Below are 20,880 nucleotides of genomic sequence, written 5' to 3'. Positions count from 1 at the left end.
ACTAAATTTTATGAAATTTATACAAAATGCTTATAATTACAAAAGGGCCTGAATGAAATTAATCCTGCATCTGCGGAAGTTGACTGGTGCATGCTGTTACAGACAAGGTATTTGCGGCCCCAAAACACATTCTCAATTTATTTAAACAATGTTCATTTACAAGAATAGCCTAGTATAGAAAACCCTCCTGTCTGAAAAATGCCTTCAATATATTTTTTCAAATCAATTTTGAATTAATTTGAACAATTTATTCTATATATAACTTTTGGACTATTTTCACTCTCTGTTTATTTCTAAAATTTATTCTTTCATACTTTTGATTTTAAAACCCTATATGCTAATATTGCTTATGTAAATTTTAAAATTGTTTGTATGCACATTGAACGACAAATCTATGTGACGTATAAAATTTTCTGACGTCAGACACACAAATCTATGAATGTGTTTGTAGATAGATGTTTTTGTGTTCTGTTAAATTGTTCCTTTTAAAATTGTTATACGATGATGACTGATGTACCCATATTTTGACTATTTTATTTATTGTGTCTGTTAAGTTAACGCATCAATGTAAATATAACGGAATTTGATGAGACTATCATCAAAGTGAGAGGGTTAGCGCTATAAAACCAGGTTTAATCCACCATTTTCTACATTTGAAAATGCCTGTACCAAGTCAGGAATATGACAGTTCTTGTCCATTCGTTTTTGATGCGTTTTGTTATTTGATTTTGCCACGTGATTATGAACTTTCCGAATGGATTTTCCTCTTAGTTCAGTATTTTTGTGATTTTACTTTTTACTAAGTTGAAGAAAGTGTGGGGGGGGGGGGGGATATTTTTTCTTTACAAATACAAAGTATACTACTCCCAATTTGAAAAAAAACCAAAACTATTCGCAATGCTCAGATTTTTCCTTTTTCCCCATTTCCATTACAATAAGGTAATGGTATAAAATAAAATAAAATTATCTGATTAATCGTGTCAAAAAACTAAATATTTTTATTTGTGCTTTGAACGTACAATATTTTTGACTAAGGAAAAAACCTAAAATTTTTATGCCCCACTTACGATAGTTGAGGGGTATGTTTTTTGGTCTGTTTGTCTGTTTGTAAGATTGTCTGTCCCTTTTCAGTTTAAAGTTTTTGGTCAAGGAAGTTTTTGATGAAATTGAAGTCCAATCGATTTGAAATATAGTTTACATGTTCCTTATGATATAAGTATGGATAATTACCATAGCCTAGTTGACTAGTCTCTACTGATATGATAGATATGCTGATGTCTAACTTGGAGATCTTGATTACGTTGGAAAATGTATCAGGACGGTGGTTATTCATACTTATCATGAAAAAATATGTTATAGAGAAAACATTGAAATTAGTCAATACCAATGGGTCTTCAATGTAGCGAGAAACTCCCATACCCGGAAGCATCCTTCAGCTGAATTCATGTATGTTGTTGAATTATACTGAAATTATTTACTAGTTCATTTGACTGGAAAAAACTGATCAATATTTCCTGTTTTACATAACAGACTAGACAAATAGCAAGATAGCAAATATGGAAGAGTCACAGTTGAAATAAAATTAAAACTATGAAAACAGCTAACACCTACTCATAACATTTTTTTAAATCCATTTGATATTTGTTGTCTTGATTTTAAACTGCATTGGGATAAACTTTAATGAGACAGCAAGCCAGCAGCACAATCCAAATCGCTATTTGGAGGTCTACGTAAACTGCATGTAATAATGAAATTTGTGGTTTTTCAATATAAATTAAATCATAAGTTAGCAACTTTTTGAGGCTTTGGTGCAACTTGCACAGTTTCAGATTTATAGCTTCATAACTTGGATTCAGTTATTCCACATTTAAGATGAATATATCAGTATACAAAGAAGGAGATGTGATATAATTGCCAATATGACAACTGATTTTATATGTTTTGAAATATCTCCTACTCTTGTCTCGTTATGTCTTTCATCCACTTCATATTGACTTCCCTCTGTGTAATTATATTGGTTTAGATAGTGACTTAGTAATACTACATTATGTAAGTCATTTTTCGTTAATTTTTTGTATGTTTTTATTAAATAGTATTCTTTAATAGAGTCATTGCATTTTAAATGATATGCATTGCTCAGAAGTTTCCTTGGATTGAAATATTGTTATTTTCTGAACTTCTTTTTTTGCTGATATATGATGTTGGGCTACTGCCACAACCTTGTTCATGCTATTTACTGCCCTGAAACAATCTAATAATTATTCAACAGTGATTCATTATATGTATTAGAAATTACTTAGGTATATTAAAAGGGCAATATGTCAATTATTTAGTCTTATTGCTATATGACCGAAAAGAGCAGATTCCTCTAGAAAAGAAAATGCGCCAAAGGGGGAGATAATGTCCTGAAAAAAATCTGCCGTACCGATGACAAGAAATAATGTCATTTTTTTTACCAGGCAATAAGTATGCTTCAAATTGGTGTACACAAACAATCATCTTCTGTTAGATTATTGAAAGCTGCAGAGTCATTACTATAGGCATGTGAGTTTATGAATGAATAAAAATGTAACTTATTACATATGTAGGGGAATTATTTAAGACAATCTACGTAGCGATCCATAAACTCATGATATAACATGTAAAGTGTGTTATTTGTATCGTTCTCCCCCATAACCTTGCTGAAGCAGTTCTTTGTACTTAACAATGCATACACGAAGATCTTATGCATATAGCATAAGGCAGCAACCCTACGAAAAAAAGAAGAACAATGCTAATACACGAAACGACATCATCATTGAAATATTACATGTTTGTATTAAATGATGCATTAACCCGGATTTTATAGCTACCCAAACCTCTCATTTGAATGATAGTCAAATCAATATGGATTTTTTCAGTTCAAACAGTTTATTTGGAACACTTAATTAATATCGTAACACATATAAACGCTTATAACATATATACATATATTTCGATTTGAGCGTCAGTGATCAGTCTTATGTAGACGAAACGCGCGTCTGGCGTACTAAATTATAATCCTGGTACTTTTGATAACTATTTAAACCACTGGGTCGATGCCACTGCTGGTGGACGTTTCGTTCCCGAGGGTATCACCAACCCAGTACTCAAAATTTCGGTGTTGACATGAATATCAATCATATGGTCGATTTTATAAATTTCCTGTTTACAAAACTTTGAAGTTTTCGAAAAACTAAGGATTTTCTTATTCCAGGCATAGATTACCTTAGCCGTATTTGGCACAACTTTTTGGAATTTTGGATCCTCAATGCTCTTCAACTTTGTACTTGTTTGGCTTTATAAATATTTCGATTTGAGCGTCACTGATGAGTCTTATGTAGACGAAACGCACGTCTGGCGTACTAAATTATAATCCTGGTACTTTTGATAACTATTTAAATCACTGGGTCGATGCCACTGCTGGTGGGCGTTTCGTCCCCGAGGGTATCACCAGCCTAGTAGTCAAAATTTATGTGTTGACATGAATATCGATCATGTGGTAATTTTTATAAATTTCCTGTTTACAAAACTTTGAATTTTTCGAAAAACTAAGGATTTTCTTATTCCAGGCATAGATTACCTTAGCCGTATTTGGCACAACTTTTTGGAATTTTTGATCCTCAATGCTCTTCAACTTTGTACTTGTCTGGCTTAATAAATATTTCGATTTGAGCGTCACTGATGAGTCTTATGTAGACAAAACGCACGTCTGTCGTACTAAATTATAACCCTGGTACTTTTGATAACTATTTAAACCACTGGGTCGATGCCACTGCTGGTGGACGTTTCGTCCCCGAGGGTATCACCAGCCCAGTAGTCAACATTTCGGTGTTGACACGAATATCAATCATGTGGTCATTTTTATAAATTTCCTGTTTACAAAAAACTTTGAAGTTTTCAAAAAACTAACGATATTCTAACTCGAATAATTCTGCGCCCTCTAGCGGCCTATAGCCTATGGAGGTTAATGTAGCAATCGGAGATTAGACGGAGATCAGCGGAATATAACGACTGACATTATTCGGGTTAGGAATATTCACACCACTGGGTCGATGCCACTGCTCGTGGACGTTTCGTCCCCGAGGGTATCACCAGTCCAGTAGTCAACACTTCGGTGTTGACATGAATTATAAATTTCCTGTTCACCAAAATTTTTAATTTTTCGAAAAACTAAGGATTTTCTTATGCTAGACATAGATTACCTTAGCCGTATTTGGAACAACTTTTTGGAATTTTGGATCATCAATGCTCTTTAACTTTGTACTTGTTTGGCTTAATAAATATTTCGATTAGAGCGTCACTGATGAGTCTTATGTAGACGAAACGCGCGTCTGGCGTACTAAACTATAATCCTGGTACTTTTGATAACTATTTAAACCACTGGGTCGATGCCACTGCTGGTGGACGTTTCGTCCCCGAGGGTATCACCAGCCCACTAGTCAACAATTCGGTGTTGACACGAATATCAATCATGTGGTCATTTTTATAAACTTCCTGTTTACAAAACTTTGAAGTTTTCAAAAAACTAACGATATTCTAACTCGAATAATTCTGTGCCCTCTAGCGGCCTATAGCCTATCAAGGTTAATGTAGCAATCGGAGATTAGACGGAGATCAGCGGAATATAACGACTGACATTATTCGGGTTAGGAATATTCACACCACTGGGTCGATGTCACTGCTCGTGGACGTTTCGTCCCTGAGGGTATCACCAGTCCAGTAGTCAACACTTCGGTGTTGACATGAAAATCAATAATGTGGTCATTTTTATAAATTTCCTGTTCACCAAAATTTTTAATGTTTCGAAAAACTAAGGATTTTCTTATCCCAGGCATAGATTACCTTAGCCGTATTTGGCACACCTTTTTGGAATTTTGAATCCTCAATGCTCTAACTTTGTACTTGTTTGGCTTAATAAATATTTCGATTTGAGCGTCACTAATGAGTCTTATGTCGTATTAAATTATTATCCTGGTACTTTTGATAACTTATTTATTAATTATTTTTATTTGTGGTCAAACATTCCTCCTATACTTAATATATTTTAGAATTAGTCATAGTTAAGCTTTTCTCGAACTGCAAATGACAACTCTACGCATAGCCAAATATATAGTCACTGATTCATATTTACATAAAATAAGAAAATTAAACATCGTCTTTGAAGTTAGACTTGAACTAGGTTTTAGTATCTACTAGTACCTTAGATAAACTCATCATAGACAACAGTATTATAATTTAGTACGCAAAATACGCGTTTATCTACAAAAGACGCATTAATTACACTAGAAGTGAAAAAGCCAAATATAGTAAAAATGTAATTTAAGTATTTTCAACCTAATTTTTATGTATTTTTCTTTTAACACTAATAAAATTGAGAATGGACTTGGGGATGGTTTTGTATTTGAAGAATATATTTGATGAACAGGCAACTAAACTTAACATGTAAAGCCAATGTTGGTAATAATAGTTCGGTTATCTATCGTCTAATTACCCTCTCTCAGCCAGTTCCTGATTGTTATATCAGTCATATATTTAGATTTAAAGTGGAATAATTGTTATACTACTTAATAAAGTTATCGGACTTCTCTTGAACTGAATTTTACTGTGCGTATTGTTATGCGTTTATTTTTCTACATTGGCTAGAGGTATAGGGGAGGGTTGAGATCTCAAAAAACATATTTAACCAATCGACATTTTTGCGCCTGTCCAAAGTCAAGAGCCTCTGGTCTTTGTGAGTCTTGTATGAGTTTTAATTTTAGTTTCTTGTGTATATTTTGGAGTTTAGTATGACGCCTATTATCTTTTAGACTTTTTTTTATTTTCATTTTCATTTTTCGTCTCATTTTTAAACTTATATCTCGAATTTGACTTACACAGTCATCTCAGTAACAGAATCTATGACAAACAAGACGATTTTAATTTTAAAATTATAAATCCCCCCCCCGCCCCTTAGTAGGAATATACCAACTTCACCTGCATATGGGATATACATTTCCCAACTTATTTGATATTCAAGAGCTTGCAGCTCCTACTCAGACTTTGTAAAACGTCAGCAGTGTCTGAGCAGAAAGTTGATGAACCAGGGGTATGTCAAAGAACTTATCGTCCTTTTCTAAAAAAGTTCATCGGAAGGTACCAAGACCTTGTTGATAAATATTCCGTATCAACCTCACAAATAATACACGATGGTCTTGATGTATAGATTCTGCGTACTGATGTTGTTTATCATCTTAACAACGTGTTTTATAGTTCTTTCATTTGTCTTTGTTCTATTATTTATATTACTTTTACTGTTGGATTGTTTTATGTGATATCCATTTAACGTGGCTTGGAACTTATACATCCCGTCAATGTGTTTGTATTATCTTTCATTTTTGCTGGTGTTTTTTTGTATATTATATGTATGTTATATTCCTATTATAAATTAGAAAATACGTGGAACCACAAACGTCAAAATTATTTAGTGACGTAGTGGAATGAACAATTTGTGGATTCTTATAAATTCTATAAAACTTTTGAACTATTTGAAGTCTCGGTCTATTTCTGAAATTAATTCTTACATACTTTTGATTTTTTAAACCTTTATTCTAACATTGCCCATGTGAAATTTTAAAATTGTTTGTATAAACATTGAACGATAAAAATATGTGACGTATAAATTTTCTGACGTCAGACACGTGAAATTGTTTCTTTTAAAATTGTAGCACGATGATGACTGCTGTACCAATATTTTGACTATTTTATTTATTATGTCTGTTTAGTTCACGCATCATTGTAAATATAACGGAATTTGATGAGACTGTGTACAAAATGAGAGGTTTAGCGCTATAAAACCAGGTTTTATCCACCATTTTCTACATTTGAAAATGCCTGTACCAAGTCAGGAATATGACAGTTGTTGTTTATTCGTTTTTTATGTGTTTTTTCATTTGATTTGCCATGTGATTTGGGACTTTCCAATTTGATTTTTCTCTAGTTCAGTATTTTTGTAATTTTACTTTTTATCACTGAACTAGTATATATATTTGTTTAGGGGCTAGCTGAAGGACGCCTCCGGGTGCGGGAGTTTCTCGCTGCTTTACAGATATATTGGTGGCATTCTGCTGTTGTCTGTTCTAAGGTCGGGTTGTTGTCTCTTTGACACATTCTCCATTTCCATTTTCAATTATATTTCAAAAATTATTGTAATATAGCCGAACTATTCAAAATCTAGCCGTCAAATAGAAACAGGAAGATACAAAATACAATACTGACATAACTTATAATGACATTAATAAAGATAATGTGCATTCAGTTTGTTTAATTATCCACATGAAATAGATTTAAGGCATTTAATGTTAAACAAGGCATATAATCTATACAGACAATTTTATTTATTAAATAGATAGTAACTATTTAGTATTGTAGACGGACATACATGATCTGGTTTTTTTTAATTAGCAATTTGCTAGTACAGATAAGCTTTTTACGAAAAGCAAATCTCCAATGCAACCATATATTATAAGCGGTCTCGAGTCTCAATAAACCAATAGCGTGTTTGATTGAGTATTTCAAATTGTTTCAAAAATGAGTAATATAATACTTCTGGCAGTACTTAATTGAATCATGTAAAATGTAAACAAATTATCATAGGTCGATTGTGTCAGACTCTGGTACCTTTTGTCCCACTTTTACATATCCATATTGCCATAGAGATAACACTGCAGATATCTTTTTGTTTATTCTACTTCAAACACTTGTACAACAGTAATCAAACTTCAGATCATCAAAAGAATGATATTTGAATATTAATTGATATAAATATCAGTTAATGGGTTTCCCATTATTTCCTCAATTAGACGAAGCAAATTTACATGATTATTCTGTATGATGTAATAATCATCAATCGAACCATGAAATGTAATTGTTAAGGAATTCTTTTAAGTTACCTCGACAGACATAACACATTGATTTTGATGGATGCAGTTTCTATTGTATCCTGCTCATTGTCATACGCATCTTTAAATGATGTATTGTTGTTTTTAATGAATTATCTCTTTATTATACAAACTATTTTTGTAAACATGTAAATGGAAGCTATTGAAGGGATGACATTGTCAAATTAGTTCTTCAAAAATGCGATAACTTTATTCACATGACACTTTAATGGTTCCTATTTGAAAGTTGAATTGTAAATAAAAATGCATCTATACATTTCATCATTGTGTAAGTTTACAATGGTTATTTTTTGTAATCTTGTCTTTCAATTTTGATTGTGTGCTGTGTCTATCTGCCATATAGTGTTTTTTTGTTACATATTTGTTTGCTTTTATAGTGACTTACATTATGACACAATGCTAATTTTTTTACCTATTTTGACAGATATAAGAAGATGTGGTATGATTGCCAATGAGACAACTCTCCATTCAAGGCACAATTTGTAAAAGTAAACCAATATAGGTCAAAGTAAGTCTTCAGCACAGAGCATTGACTCACACCGAAATGCAAGCTATAAAGCGCTTAAAAAATTGCTAGTGTATAGTTTAAAAATATAAAAACAAGAAACACTAATGAACCACATCAACAAACGACAACCACTGAACATAAAATCAGATTAATTTTACCATTTTCTACATACGAAAATAGCCTGTACTATGTTTGGAATATGACAGTTGTTCTATTCGTTTGATGTGTATGAGCTTTTGATTTGCCATTTAATTAGGGATTTTCTGTTTCGAATCTTCCTCGGAGTTCGGTAGTTTTATGATTAGAATTGAGAATGGAAATGGGGAAGGTGTCAAAGAGACAACTACCCGACCATAGAAAGAAAAACAACAGCAGAAGGTCACGAACAGGTCTTCAATGAAGCGAGAAACTCCCGCACCCGGAGGCGTCCACCAGCTGGCCCCTTAACCAATATATACTAGTTCAGTGATAATGAACCCCATACTAATTTCCAAATTGTACACAAGAAACTAAAATTAAAATGATACAAGACTAGCAAAGGCCAGAGGCTCCTGACTTGGAACAGGCGCAAAAAAACGGCGAGGTTAAACGTGTTTATGAGATCTCAACCCTCCCCCTATACCTCTAGCCAATGTAGAAAAGTAAACGCATAATAAGTAGTAGGATAACTGTATTTGGTATGTGCGTACCTTGCAGGTCCTTGTGTCCGTCAAACAGTTTTCACTTGACCTCGACCTTATTTCATGGTTCAGTGAACAAGGTTGAGTTTTGGTGGTCAAGTCCATATCTCAGGTACTATAAGCAATAGGTATAGTATATTCGGTAAGGACTGTAAGGTGTACATATCAAACTGGCAGGTGTCATCTGACCTTGAACTCATTTTCATGGTTCAGTTGTTATAGTTAAGTTTTTGTGTTTTGGTTCTGTTTTTCTTATACTGTATGCATTAAGTCGACTATATTTGGTGTATTGAATGATTGTAAGGAGTACATGTCTAGCTGGCAGGTATCATCTTACCTTGACCTCATTTTCATGGTTCAATGGTCAAAGTTAAATTTTTGAAGTTTTTTTTCTTTCCCTAATACTATATGCAATAGGTCAACTATATTTGGTGTATGGAAATATTTTGTGATCTTATATGTCAGTCGTGGAGTTTTTACTTGACCTTGAACTCATTTTCACGGTTCATTGCTCATTGTTAAGTTTTTCTGTTTTTGATCTGTTTTTCTTAAACTATAAGCAATAGGTCAACTATATTTGTTGTATGGAAGGATTGTTAGCTTTACATGCATGCCTGGCAAGGTTCATCTGACCTTGACCTCATTTTATTGGTAAGTTTATGTGACAGTTGTAATAAAGCTTTATGTTTATGACTATCAACATAATATCAATGCTTAGTAAAGAAGACGAGACATTTCAGGGTGTGCGCTCTTGTCATATAATTATTGTTAATTACACAACATACTGAATAAAATCAGAAGAAAATTTAAGCTGTTACTAAACACATTGTTTTCTTTGTGAACATAATACTTTTGTTTCTAGCTAATAATTTTCGTGAATGCCGCAATGACAGGCGATGATAATCAGCTGAAGTCGTGACTACTAACCCGTTTTTTATCATTTAAATTATACCATCCCTTTTCCTTTGATGCAAAAACTGTATGTTTAGAAACAGCAGATTGCACAATCATATATTACCTTGCAAAAAACTGATGGGCGTGTACTTTTAAGCAAACTAGGGGGAAAGGGAGCAATTTAAAATTAACTTTATGTTGATGCACGAAAGTATAAAAAGCAAACATTATAGTAAATGAAAAGAAATCAACAGCTTACAAACATTCAAAGGTAGGGGTAAATTGACTGAAGGTATGGCTTACTGAACCCCAGACAAAAAGTAAGTTAGAATTGCCGATTCATTTGAGATCAGATCAGCCTGATAGTCGTTATTGTAATGAGACATACAAACTTGCAGAGGATTCAAAGGATAAACGGAAACCTAGCAGAAAGACAAACAAGGCTAAGAGAGTTCACCTATGTTAGAACACAAGAACGAGTAGTTATGCACGACGTTTTAAGCAAGTAATTGGGCATTGCAAACAGGAATGTCCAGGAATTCACCAGAATTAAATAATGATAGCCTCAATATGGCGTTTAAATGTACAAACATATCAACTAGGTTAACATTTTGATGTAACAAAACCATTAGTAAATAGTTTGAGAAAGCATATTACGCAGGTTTTACCAACTTAAGAGGGCTCGCGGGTGTAAATCAATTTTTTTTTCTGAATATAGGATTTCAGTATATTTTTCTATAAATGAACTTTATCATATACTTTAAAGAAAAATGGTATAAAAAAATGGGGTCACCGTTCATTTAAGCTTACAATCTGCCCCCGAAAGAAGGATACATTTTTATAAATGTCCTTTCTGTTGAACTAATAGGAGAATAGAGGTAATATGAAATAAAAAAAAAAGACCTTAATTACAGAAATCGCTTAAGTTTTACAGTTATTTAGTTTATGTACAGCTTATTTGAAAACAACAATAAAAAGATATAGGTCATCGATGAGTTAAAAAAGATATTTCAATTTTAATTTTATCATAAAGAAATAACTAATATTGTAATATATCAAATTTTTAATGAAAAAACAAATGTTTAAATTTTTGCTGAAATTTGTGTACCCGCGAGCCTCCTTAACATTCGAAAATTATTGGTGAACGTTTGATTTATTAATCATCTTACGTTTTGGTAACCATTTACTACCACGAATGTGACCTACCGAATAAGACTATTTACCGGGTTTGTAATAACATGAGCAACACGACAGATGTCTCATGTGGAGCAGGATCTACTTACTCTTCCGGAGCACCTGAGATCACCCCAAGTTTTTGGTGGGTTTTGTGTTGCTAAGTATTTAGTTTTCTATGTTGTGTTTTGTGTACAATTATTTGTCTTTTTGTCTTATATTTTAAAGCCATGACCTTGTCAGTTAATTTTCAATCTATGAGATTGATTGTCCCTCTGATATCTTTCGCTCCTCTTTTACTAGTATACAATGTTTTTTATTGAAAGCTGACGCTCCTCAGAAACCAATTTATGTAAAATTGTATGGTTCTGTGTAATGTTTTACGAACATTCCTGAAGAGAACAAAGACCTTTCTTGATATTTTGAATACAAGACATGAAGTTTATCATCGATGTGTTGTTTTTCACTACCATAGTGATCTGGACAAAAACCGATCATTCCCACATTGATGCTTCTTCGGAAGAACATTAACATGTTGAAAATCATTGAAGCCAGCTGTAGCATTATGAATGTTACTGTTAATATTTTAAAATTGACCAAAGATTGTGATGTAGGATAATAATATTTCAGAAAAAGATCCCAAAATGAGTATATTAGAAGAGTATTTGAAAGAAGTAACTAATCATTGAAGCCAGCTGTAGCATTATGAATGTTACTGTTAATATTTTAAAATTGACCAAAGATTGTGATGTAGGATAATAATATTTCAGAAAAGATCCAAAAATGAGTATATAAGACGAGTATTTGAAAGAAGTAACTAATGGTTGAAGTTCCCATGACATGAGAAAGTCTTAAGTTATAAATCTACTAACGGTTGCCAGGATCAGTCGTGGAATGCATTAATAACTTGCATATTTTATTTTTCAATTTATTAATATATATTCAAGAAGTGGTATTAATCAGGTACGATTCTCAAAATATTTAATGATCACTGCTTAATTTAAGATACCAATCATTCCATTTTGCAGCAACATTAAGTTTTTTTAATTTTTCTAAGCTTGATACTATTATTCCCAATGCTCAATTATAAGATCGACTTATCGGTCTGATGGATAGAGCCTTTTTTTCTATAAAAATGATATAATAGATATAAGATATAAATGTCTTGTTTTGGGTTACAATAATTCTTATTTTGTGAAGAATCACACTGGTACCTTTGATAACTATTTACACCACTGGGTCGATGCCACTGCTGGTGGACGTTTCGTCCCCAAGGGTATCACCAGCCCAGTAGTCAACACTTCGGTGTTGACATGAATATCAATAATGTGGTCATTTTTACAAATTTCCTGTTAACAAAACTTTGAATTTTTCGAAAAACTAAGGATTTTCTTATCCCAGGCATAGATTACCTTAGCCGTATTTGGCACAACTTTTTGGAATTTTGGATCCGCAATGCTCTTCAACTTTTTACTTGTTTGGCTTAATAAATATTTTGATATGAACGTCACTGATGAGTCTTATGTAGACGAAACGAGCGTCTGGCGTACTAAATTATAATCCTGGTACCTTTGACAACTATTTCCATAACAAAAATATACTGTAGATGATATAATCAAAATGGTGGAATTTAAATTGACAATATTATGAATAAAGTTGTTGATTTGAAGATTGATATTTCAACAGACAGTCGGTTTTCCAATGGATTCTAACTGTGCATCCATTCTGCCCGACTTGTTTGTTTATTTTATTTAATTCAGAAGCTTCTAAAAGATATAAAGAAAAAGCAATTCGAAAAATTCTGTTGAAATTAAGGATACTACTGATACAAGATACAAAAAGACTGCGTCATGCCAATCGTTTCCTCACAGGAAAACGAATTCACACTAAAATCTATGACACATAAGATTATTTCAACTTTCGTCTTATTAATTTTCCATTTTTCAGCAGTAACATACCCTCTGCTCCGTTGTGTGGTGTTTGATTTATCATATTGATACGTTATGCTCGTGTATGTTCACTCTATACGGACTTCATATATAGGAGTGTGCTCCTTTAATATGGAGAATCTGTTCCAACAGAGTTATGAGGAGGAAAGATTAAAAATGACATTCCGTAAATTTTATGGACACCATGTCTGAAAATTGTTTAATTTATAAGACGTGTCTGTGTCTTAACTAATTATGGACATTTTGACAACGATTTAGATTGTGGTTTAACATCGATGTTTTTTAAGTACTCAACGCGAACTATTCCCGAATATAACTGTTTTGTGTGAATTTGCATTACTATGCGACTTGTATCGGTATTTTTATACATCCAACATTTATAATTTTATTAGTTCTGTTCCTGTTGGGGTTTCAGGGAATACCGTGTTATGTCTATTCGATTGTAGTTGGAATTCTGTACTTTCTGTACATTTCACATGTAATATGTCTTATTTATCAGTTTAGTCGAGTTAATTTCCATGGATAAATGTTGTGTTACTACAAATAGTTATGATGTCGTCACAGTATTTATTTAAAGTAGCTTTTAAATATCGTCATTATCTGGATAATTGTTTGGAATAGTTATATTAACATAGTTGTATAAATTTCAGGATTATATATTTGTTACTACAATACGTACTTGTTTATGATGTCGTTTGCTGTCTGTCGTCAATAGAAGATGTTCGTTGTTATTCTGAGTTGTATCATATAATTTATTTGTGTGATTCTGTGTGATTCTGTGTGATTTGTATTTTTGTATGTAGTATATTTCTTTTCTGTAGTGTTGCCATCTGAGCTGTGTTACTTAAAATATCATGTACCAAAGCAGTGATATGGCAGTTGTTATCACATAGTTCGTTTCTATGTATGTTGGTTTTGTTTTTGTTCCACTTTTGTGTTGCTTTTGTTCCTTTCTTCTCCTCTTATAGTTGACGTGTTTCCCTCGGTTTTAGTTTGTAACCTGGATTTTGCTTCCTGTATACAAAACTTTGAATTCATCGAAAAACTAAGGATTTTCTAATCCCAGGTGTAGATTACATTAGTCGTATTTGGTACAACTTTTTGGAGTTTTGGAACCTCAATGCTCTTCAACTTTGTACTTGTTTTGGCTTTTTAAATGTTTTGATATGAGCAGTCACTGATGAGTCTTATGTAAACGAAACACGTTTGTCGTACTAAATTATAATCCTGGTACATTTGATAACTATTTACACCACTGGGTCGACTGCTGGTGGACGTTTCGTCCCTGAGGGTATCACCAAGCCCAGCAGTCAACACTTCGGTGCTGACATGAATATCAATAATGAGGTCATTTATATAAATTTCCTGTTTATAAAACTTTGAATTAACGAAAAACTAAGGATGTTCTTATCCCAGGAATGGATTACATTAGTCGTATTTTGGAATTTTGGATCCTCAATGCTCTTCAAATTTGTACTTGTTTAAACTAAACCAGGGGGACATTCAAACTCATATTTCGAAAATAAACTGACCACAAAATGACTAAAAAAGAAATCAGACAAATAGACAAATAAAAGCCCACAAGACACATAGAAAACTAAAAACCAAGCAACATGAACAAAAGTGGTCATCCAATTCGCAAAAGGTTTTACTTGTTACCTCTGTCTGTTCTTACTTATTCGAATTACGATATTTGAAAATCGGTAAATACTATATTCGCTTCTATCGCCCTAATCTAAATATTTTGTAAGTACAGCTAAAGACACATTTTTGCGACAAATAGTGGGAGAAGTTTGAATTTTGAGTCAATGATAGATTATTTACATTGAAAAGTAAAAGAAACATTTTAATATAGGTATTTGTCACACTCCCCATTTCCATTCTCAATTTTATTTGTGTATCTAAATGGATTTTTTTGCTCTTGGCGCAGAATATTTCAATGTTAAATAATAAAAAGTTTGCTGAAACTGTACCTCATATAACTCAAACTCATGATCAATTATAATGTCATTTTTATATGCATCAATTATTCTCTGCCTCACTTTACAATTGTCCGGAAAGATTATACGATAAACTTAAAATAACAACCTAAATGAACTTTCGATTTATCTGAATATGAAAGCGTGTTATCGTCAAAGCCAATGTCAAAACAAGTTATGTAAATTTTAGGGAAATCCATATTCAGAAGAATGTAGTTGAAATGGTATGTAAATGACATCACGGAAAGTAGAATACGGTAACAAATGATATGTGAACAATATACGCAAAGGAAATCACAGCAATATTAAAACATGTTATCTATTAAATAGCTTAAACATTGTTAAACCCGCTGCATTTGTTTGCACCGTCCAATCCAGAAATCCGATGTTCAGTAGTTGTCGGTTGTTGTTGTTGTTCAAAAGTGTTCTCGTTTCTCGATTTTAATATAAATTAGACCTTTAATGTTTCCGTTTGAATGATTTCACACTAGTATCGTCTTATATCAATTTAAACAATCGCACAAGTGACACCGACATCAGCACTAATCATCGCACAATCATTTGCATCATCATCACAACCTTCATCATCGTCGTTATCGTCGTCATCATTGTTATCATATATAATATATTCATCATCACGTGATTGCTTTTTTTAAACTGTGTCATCGCATTTATATACAAATCGTTCTAGAGTGTAAATGCAATATTAAAGTTAGAAACTACAAACATCTGAATAAGTTACCGAACTGATAAGAGCTATATAAAGGAAAAAGTATTTTTTTTCGATATCGTCAACTTAAATTTCGTATTTTACCCTTGACAGTGTTTTTACAAGTATTGAAATATCACTACTCACGATGCATCCACATGTCAGGCCTATAGACTGATGTATGATAACATTAACGGTACCAAATTTTCTGCACCAGATGCGCATTTCGACAATACATGTCTCTTCAGTGATGCTCTTGGCCAAAATATTTGAAATCCAAAGCTTATATAAAAGATGATGAGCTATAATCCAAAAGGTCCAAAAAGTAAAGCCAAATCAGTGAAAGGAATCAGAGCTTTGCATGAGGTATAACCTTCACTTGTCTTTAATATACATGAACAATAAAACACTGGACGTTATATCACTTCATTTCTGCATCTACCAATCCAATTATTATATAAGATAAAGGTCCAACAAGCCTGATGTTTAAAAAAAAATCAAAAAATCAAAGCAACGATGATATATTGACGGCTAATATATAGTTGAAATTAAACAAAAGACATGGAACTTTATTATAGAATGTAGAAATGATCATTTGTTTCTTTGTGCTTAAAAAGTTTAATGTAGGTGCATAATTTAGAATTGTTTGCATCTTATTTTTGTGTTTGTATACACACATTATAGAATTTATTTTCTAGGTTTTAATGGTGATATATCAATATAATTACATTAAAAATTCATAGTACCAAGAATAGGAAAATATGGTCCAAGTAAAAAGCTTTCCCAGTAGTCATAAAAGAAGTTGTTTATGAATAATTTTTGTTTACTAAATTTACAACAGACATACTTGTGGGTCTTTTTGTACATATCTTCAAAACAAATTCATGTTGTGTGGGTTATCGAGGGTAATTAGTCTTCATCCTTTGAAAATAGTTATTCTGCCATACACCAAATATTTAACGGTTTTTGAACGTTATAAACTGATCATATCAGATCGAGTGTTTGTCTCTTTGACACATTCCCAATTTCCATTATCAATTTTAATAGTTTACAAAAGGTAAGATAGTACTTAATGATGCTTAATAACTAGCATACGTATTTGTCTTTTAAAATTCCAATGTCGTACAAGAAAAGTTATGATGCTTTGAAGATAAATTTATCGGTTTCTAAAGTTAAATTGAAAGCGCGTCAATGCCTTATATTTTCACGTTTATATAAAGGTAATCGGTTGATAACTCTAACGAAGTAGACTCATGAGTGTACATTTAATAATTGTTACATTTGTTAAAGTTCTGATTTTTACACTTTTACGAAATGATTGTGTAAATACCCCCTGGATACTTATCTTTAATAAATGCTGATATAAACTATATGAAATAAAAAAAAAAAATGAAACGACGAATCGTTTTCTTTAGAAATTTGTGTGCTGAAAATAAATTTCTCTTTTATGGTACTGCCTTTTTAAATTATCAAAGACAAACAATCAGTAGACTCTTACTTATTAACATTTTTCACACAAAGACAAAATCGAATATATGAGACATAATTTGAATATGGAAAAGTGTAAATAATATATTATGAATCTTTTGTTTTGGTCCGTTTCTGTGTGTGTTAGTTACATTGTAGTGTTGTGTCGTTGTTCTCCTCTTATATTTATGCGTTTCCCTCAGTTTTAGTTTGTTACCCCGATTTTGTTTTTTGTCCATGGATTTATGAGTTTGAACAGCGGTATACTACTGTTGCCTTTATTTCGATAGGTATTTACATTTGTTAGCATCATAATAGTATAGTTCTTCTCTGTGGTAGGATCATGTGTTAGCATCATAATAGTATAGTTCTTCTCTGTGGTAGGATCATGTGTTAGCATCATAATAGTATAGTTCTTCTCTGTGGTAGGATCATGTGTTAGCATCATAATAGTATAGTTCTTCTCTGTGGTAGGATCATGTGTTAGCATCATAATAGTATAGTTCTTCTCTGTGGTAGGATCATGTGTTAGCATCATAATAGTATAGTTCTTCTCTGTGGTAGGATCATGTGTTAGCATCATAATAGTATAGCTCTTATCTGTAGTAGGATCATGTGTTAGCATCATAATAGTACAGTTCTTCTCTGTGGTAGGATCATGTGTTAGCATCATAATAGTATAGTTCTTCTCTGTGGTAGGATCATGTGTTAGCATCATAATAGTATAGTTCTTCTCTGTGGTAGGATCATGTGTTAGCATCATAATAGTATAGCTCTTATCTGTGGTAGGATCATGTGTTAGCATCATAATAGTATAGTTCTTCTCTGTGGTAGGATCATGTGTTAGCATCATAATAGTATAGCTCTTCTCTGTGGTAGGATCATGTGTTAGCATCATAATAGTATAGTTCTTCTCTGTGGTAGGATCATGTGTTAGCATCATAATAGTATAGTTCTTCTCTGTGGTAGGATCATGTGTTAGCATCATAATAGTATAGTTCTTCTCTGTGGTAGGATCATGTGTTAGCATCATAATAGTATAGCTCTTATCTGTAGTAGGATCATGTGTTAGCATCATAATAGTACAGTTCTTCTCTGTGGTAGGATCATGTGTTAGCATCATAATAGTATAGTTCTTCTCTGTGGTAGGATCATTAAAGGCAACAGTAGTATACCGCTGTTCAAAACTCATAAATCCATGGACAAAAAACAAAATCGGGGTAACAAACTAAAACCGAGGGAAACGCATTAAATATAAGAGGAGAACAACGACACAACACCGAAACGCAACACACACAGAAACGGACCAAGCAACAGACAAAACACCACGAGAATAACAAATATAACATCAAAACCAAATACAAGAATTTGGGATAGATAAGTACCGTGCCACGTCTTATCTAAAAAATAAGAGAAAACACAAACGACTCAACGTTAAAATGCAACACACACAGAAACGAACAATATTATAACAATGGCCATCTTCCTGACTTGGTACAGGACACTTTTAAAGGGGAATAAAAGTGGTGGGTTGAACCTGGTTTTATGGCATGCCAAACCTCGCACTTTAATGGCAAAGTTAAATATAACATTGAAATGACAACATAATATTACAGGACTACAATACAAATAAAAAGGAGACCATATTAGACAAAGAAAAGCATGATTAATAGATAACAAAAAGCATCAGGTTTAAAATTCAATACACCTAAAACGCGTCTTGTCCACACAAGGATCATGTGTTAGCATCATAATAGTATAGCTCTTCTCTGTGGTAGGATCATGTGTTAGCATCATAATAGTATAGCTCTTCTCTGTGGTAGGTTCATGTGTTAGCATCATAATAGTATAGTTCTTCTCTGTGGTAGGATCATGTGTTAGCATCATAATAGTATAGCTCTTCTCTGTGGTAGGATCATGTGTTAGCATCATAATAGTATAGTTCTTCTCTGTGGTAGGATCATGTGTTAGCATCATAATAGTATAGCTCTTCTCTGTGGTAGGATCATGTGTTAGCATCATAATAGTACAGTTCTTCTCTGTGGTAGGATCATGTGTTAGCATCATAATAGTATAGTTCTTCTCTGTGGTAGGATCATGTGTTAGCATCATAATAGTATAGTTCTTCTCTGTGGTAGGATCATGTGTTAGCATCATAATAGTATAGTTCTTCTCTGTGGTAGGATCATGTGTTAGCATCATAATAGTATAGCTCTTATCTGTGGTAGGATCATGTGTTAGCATCATAATAGTATAGTTCTTCTCTGTGGTAGGATCATGTGTTAGCATCATAATAGTATAGTTCTTCTCTGTGGTAGGATCATGTGTTAGCATCATTATAGTATAGTTCTTCTCTGTGGTAGGATCATGTGTTATTTAATTTGTTGTTCGCACTGTATGCTGCTTTGTGAGAATTCCAATATGTTGTGTTCGTGATATTCATAAAAACTGTATATTATATAATTATCTTTGCAATTTGTTATTTATGATAGATTGACCTTCTGCTGTTGTCTGCTCTATGGTCGGGTTGTTGTCTCTTTGGCACATTCCCTATTTCCATTTTCAATTTTATGAATTGTGCATGCTGAGAAACATTCATTTGATATATCATAGACGATTTAAACTTGTCATACTTTCACAGACAAGCAGAAAACTTAATTAAAACAAAGTAATTGCTCGTTATCGAACATATCTATATCACAGTGTTAAAGGAAAATGATTTTCAAAATATATTTCTGTGAATAAATATCACGCATTGCAATTTTGAGTGAAAATTACCAAATAGAATGTTTAAAATTCTCAAACATCCTTTAATATTGTAAACTAAGAACATTTTCAAAGTTTAAAAAATGTCATAGCGTTTCAATTTCATGTTTATTGAATATAAAGGATAAAAAAATCTCCATATGATTTTAATTTGAAAATTCGTTTCCAAATTCTGTAGTATGAATATCTGGACTCTTGATGTGTAGTATCATATAATAGTACAGATCTATGTTTTATCTCTTCTACCCTCTTTTCAATATAAAAATAAAACATTTTCAACAACATTTCATCTACACGTTATCATCCACACTGTCCTCTAGTTTAGTTATTCGTACATCTAGTCCAGAATCCAACTACCCTGCATGTTCATCGTCTTCATCTAAAGTCAAAATATCTATATCTTCCTCTATAATAGTCTCATTTCGTCTTTCTAGTCGAAAAACATTTTGACCATTAAACTGCAAAGGATAAATGATTTAGATTAAAACTAAGAAAAATCTTTGCGAAATCAACGTGTGATTTTCTGAAGAAAGAGATTAATTTTTGTTTTTCTTGTTAAATCATAGTAGAAGATTGAAATCTGTTCTTTTAACATTATGGAAGTTGCAGGACCTCCGCGTGAAATTTGCCTAGAATAATATATATATATAGTCATCAGAAAAGTATATAAAAAATCATTTACGAATTGCAGGTTAACCGTGTCATTCTATACTTATGACAGTTGATTAACAACAAGAACATATAAAATAAATTTTACAACGAAAGTTTGAAATAATCCAAATCTGAAATAAAAATGA

The 20,880-nt window shown here is 32.4% G+C and overlaps 1 protein-coding gene across 1 annotated transcript in view; it reads right to left on the bottom strand.

Moving 5' to 3' along the window:
• Nucleotides 1-20,129: 20,129 nt before the first annotated feature.
• Nucleotides 20,130-20,880, bottom strand: part of LOC143078667 (atrial natriuretic peptide receptor 2-like) — a 57,991-nt gene continuing 57,240 nt past the window's right edge. Inside the window, exon 3 of the mRNA XM_076253545.1 lies at nt 20,130-20,541. Coding sequence (XP_076109660.1) covers nt 20,437-20,541 — 105 coding nt within the window. The 3' untranslated portion in view covers nt 20,130-20,436. The remainder of the gene's footprint in view (nt 20,542-20,880) is intronic.

Source organism: Mytilus galloprovincialis, chromosome 6 (assembly GCF_965363235.1).
Source record: "Mytilus galloprovincialis chromosome 6, xbMytGall1.hap1.1, whole genome shotgun sequence".
In the NCBI taxonomy this organism is placed as follows: domain Eukaryota; kingdom Metazoa; phylum Mollusca; class Bivalvia; order Mytilida; family Mytilidae; genus Mytilus; species Mytilus galloprovincialis.
The sequence above is the reverse complement of the archived record's forward strand: the minus strand, read 5'-3'. Positions and strand labels throughout refer to the sequence as shown.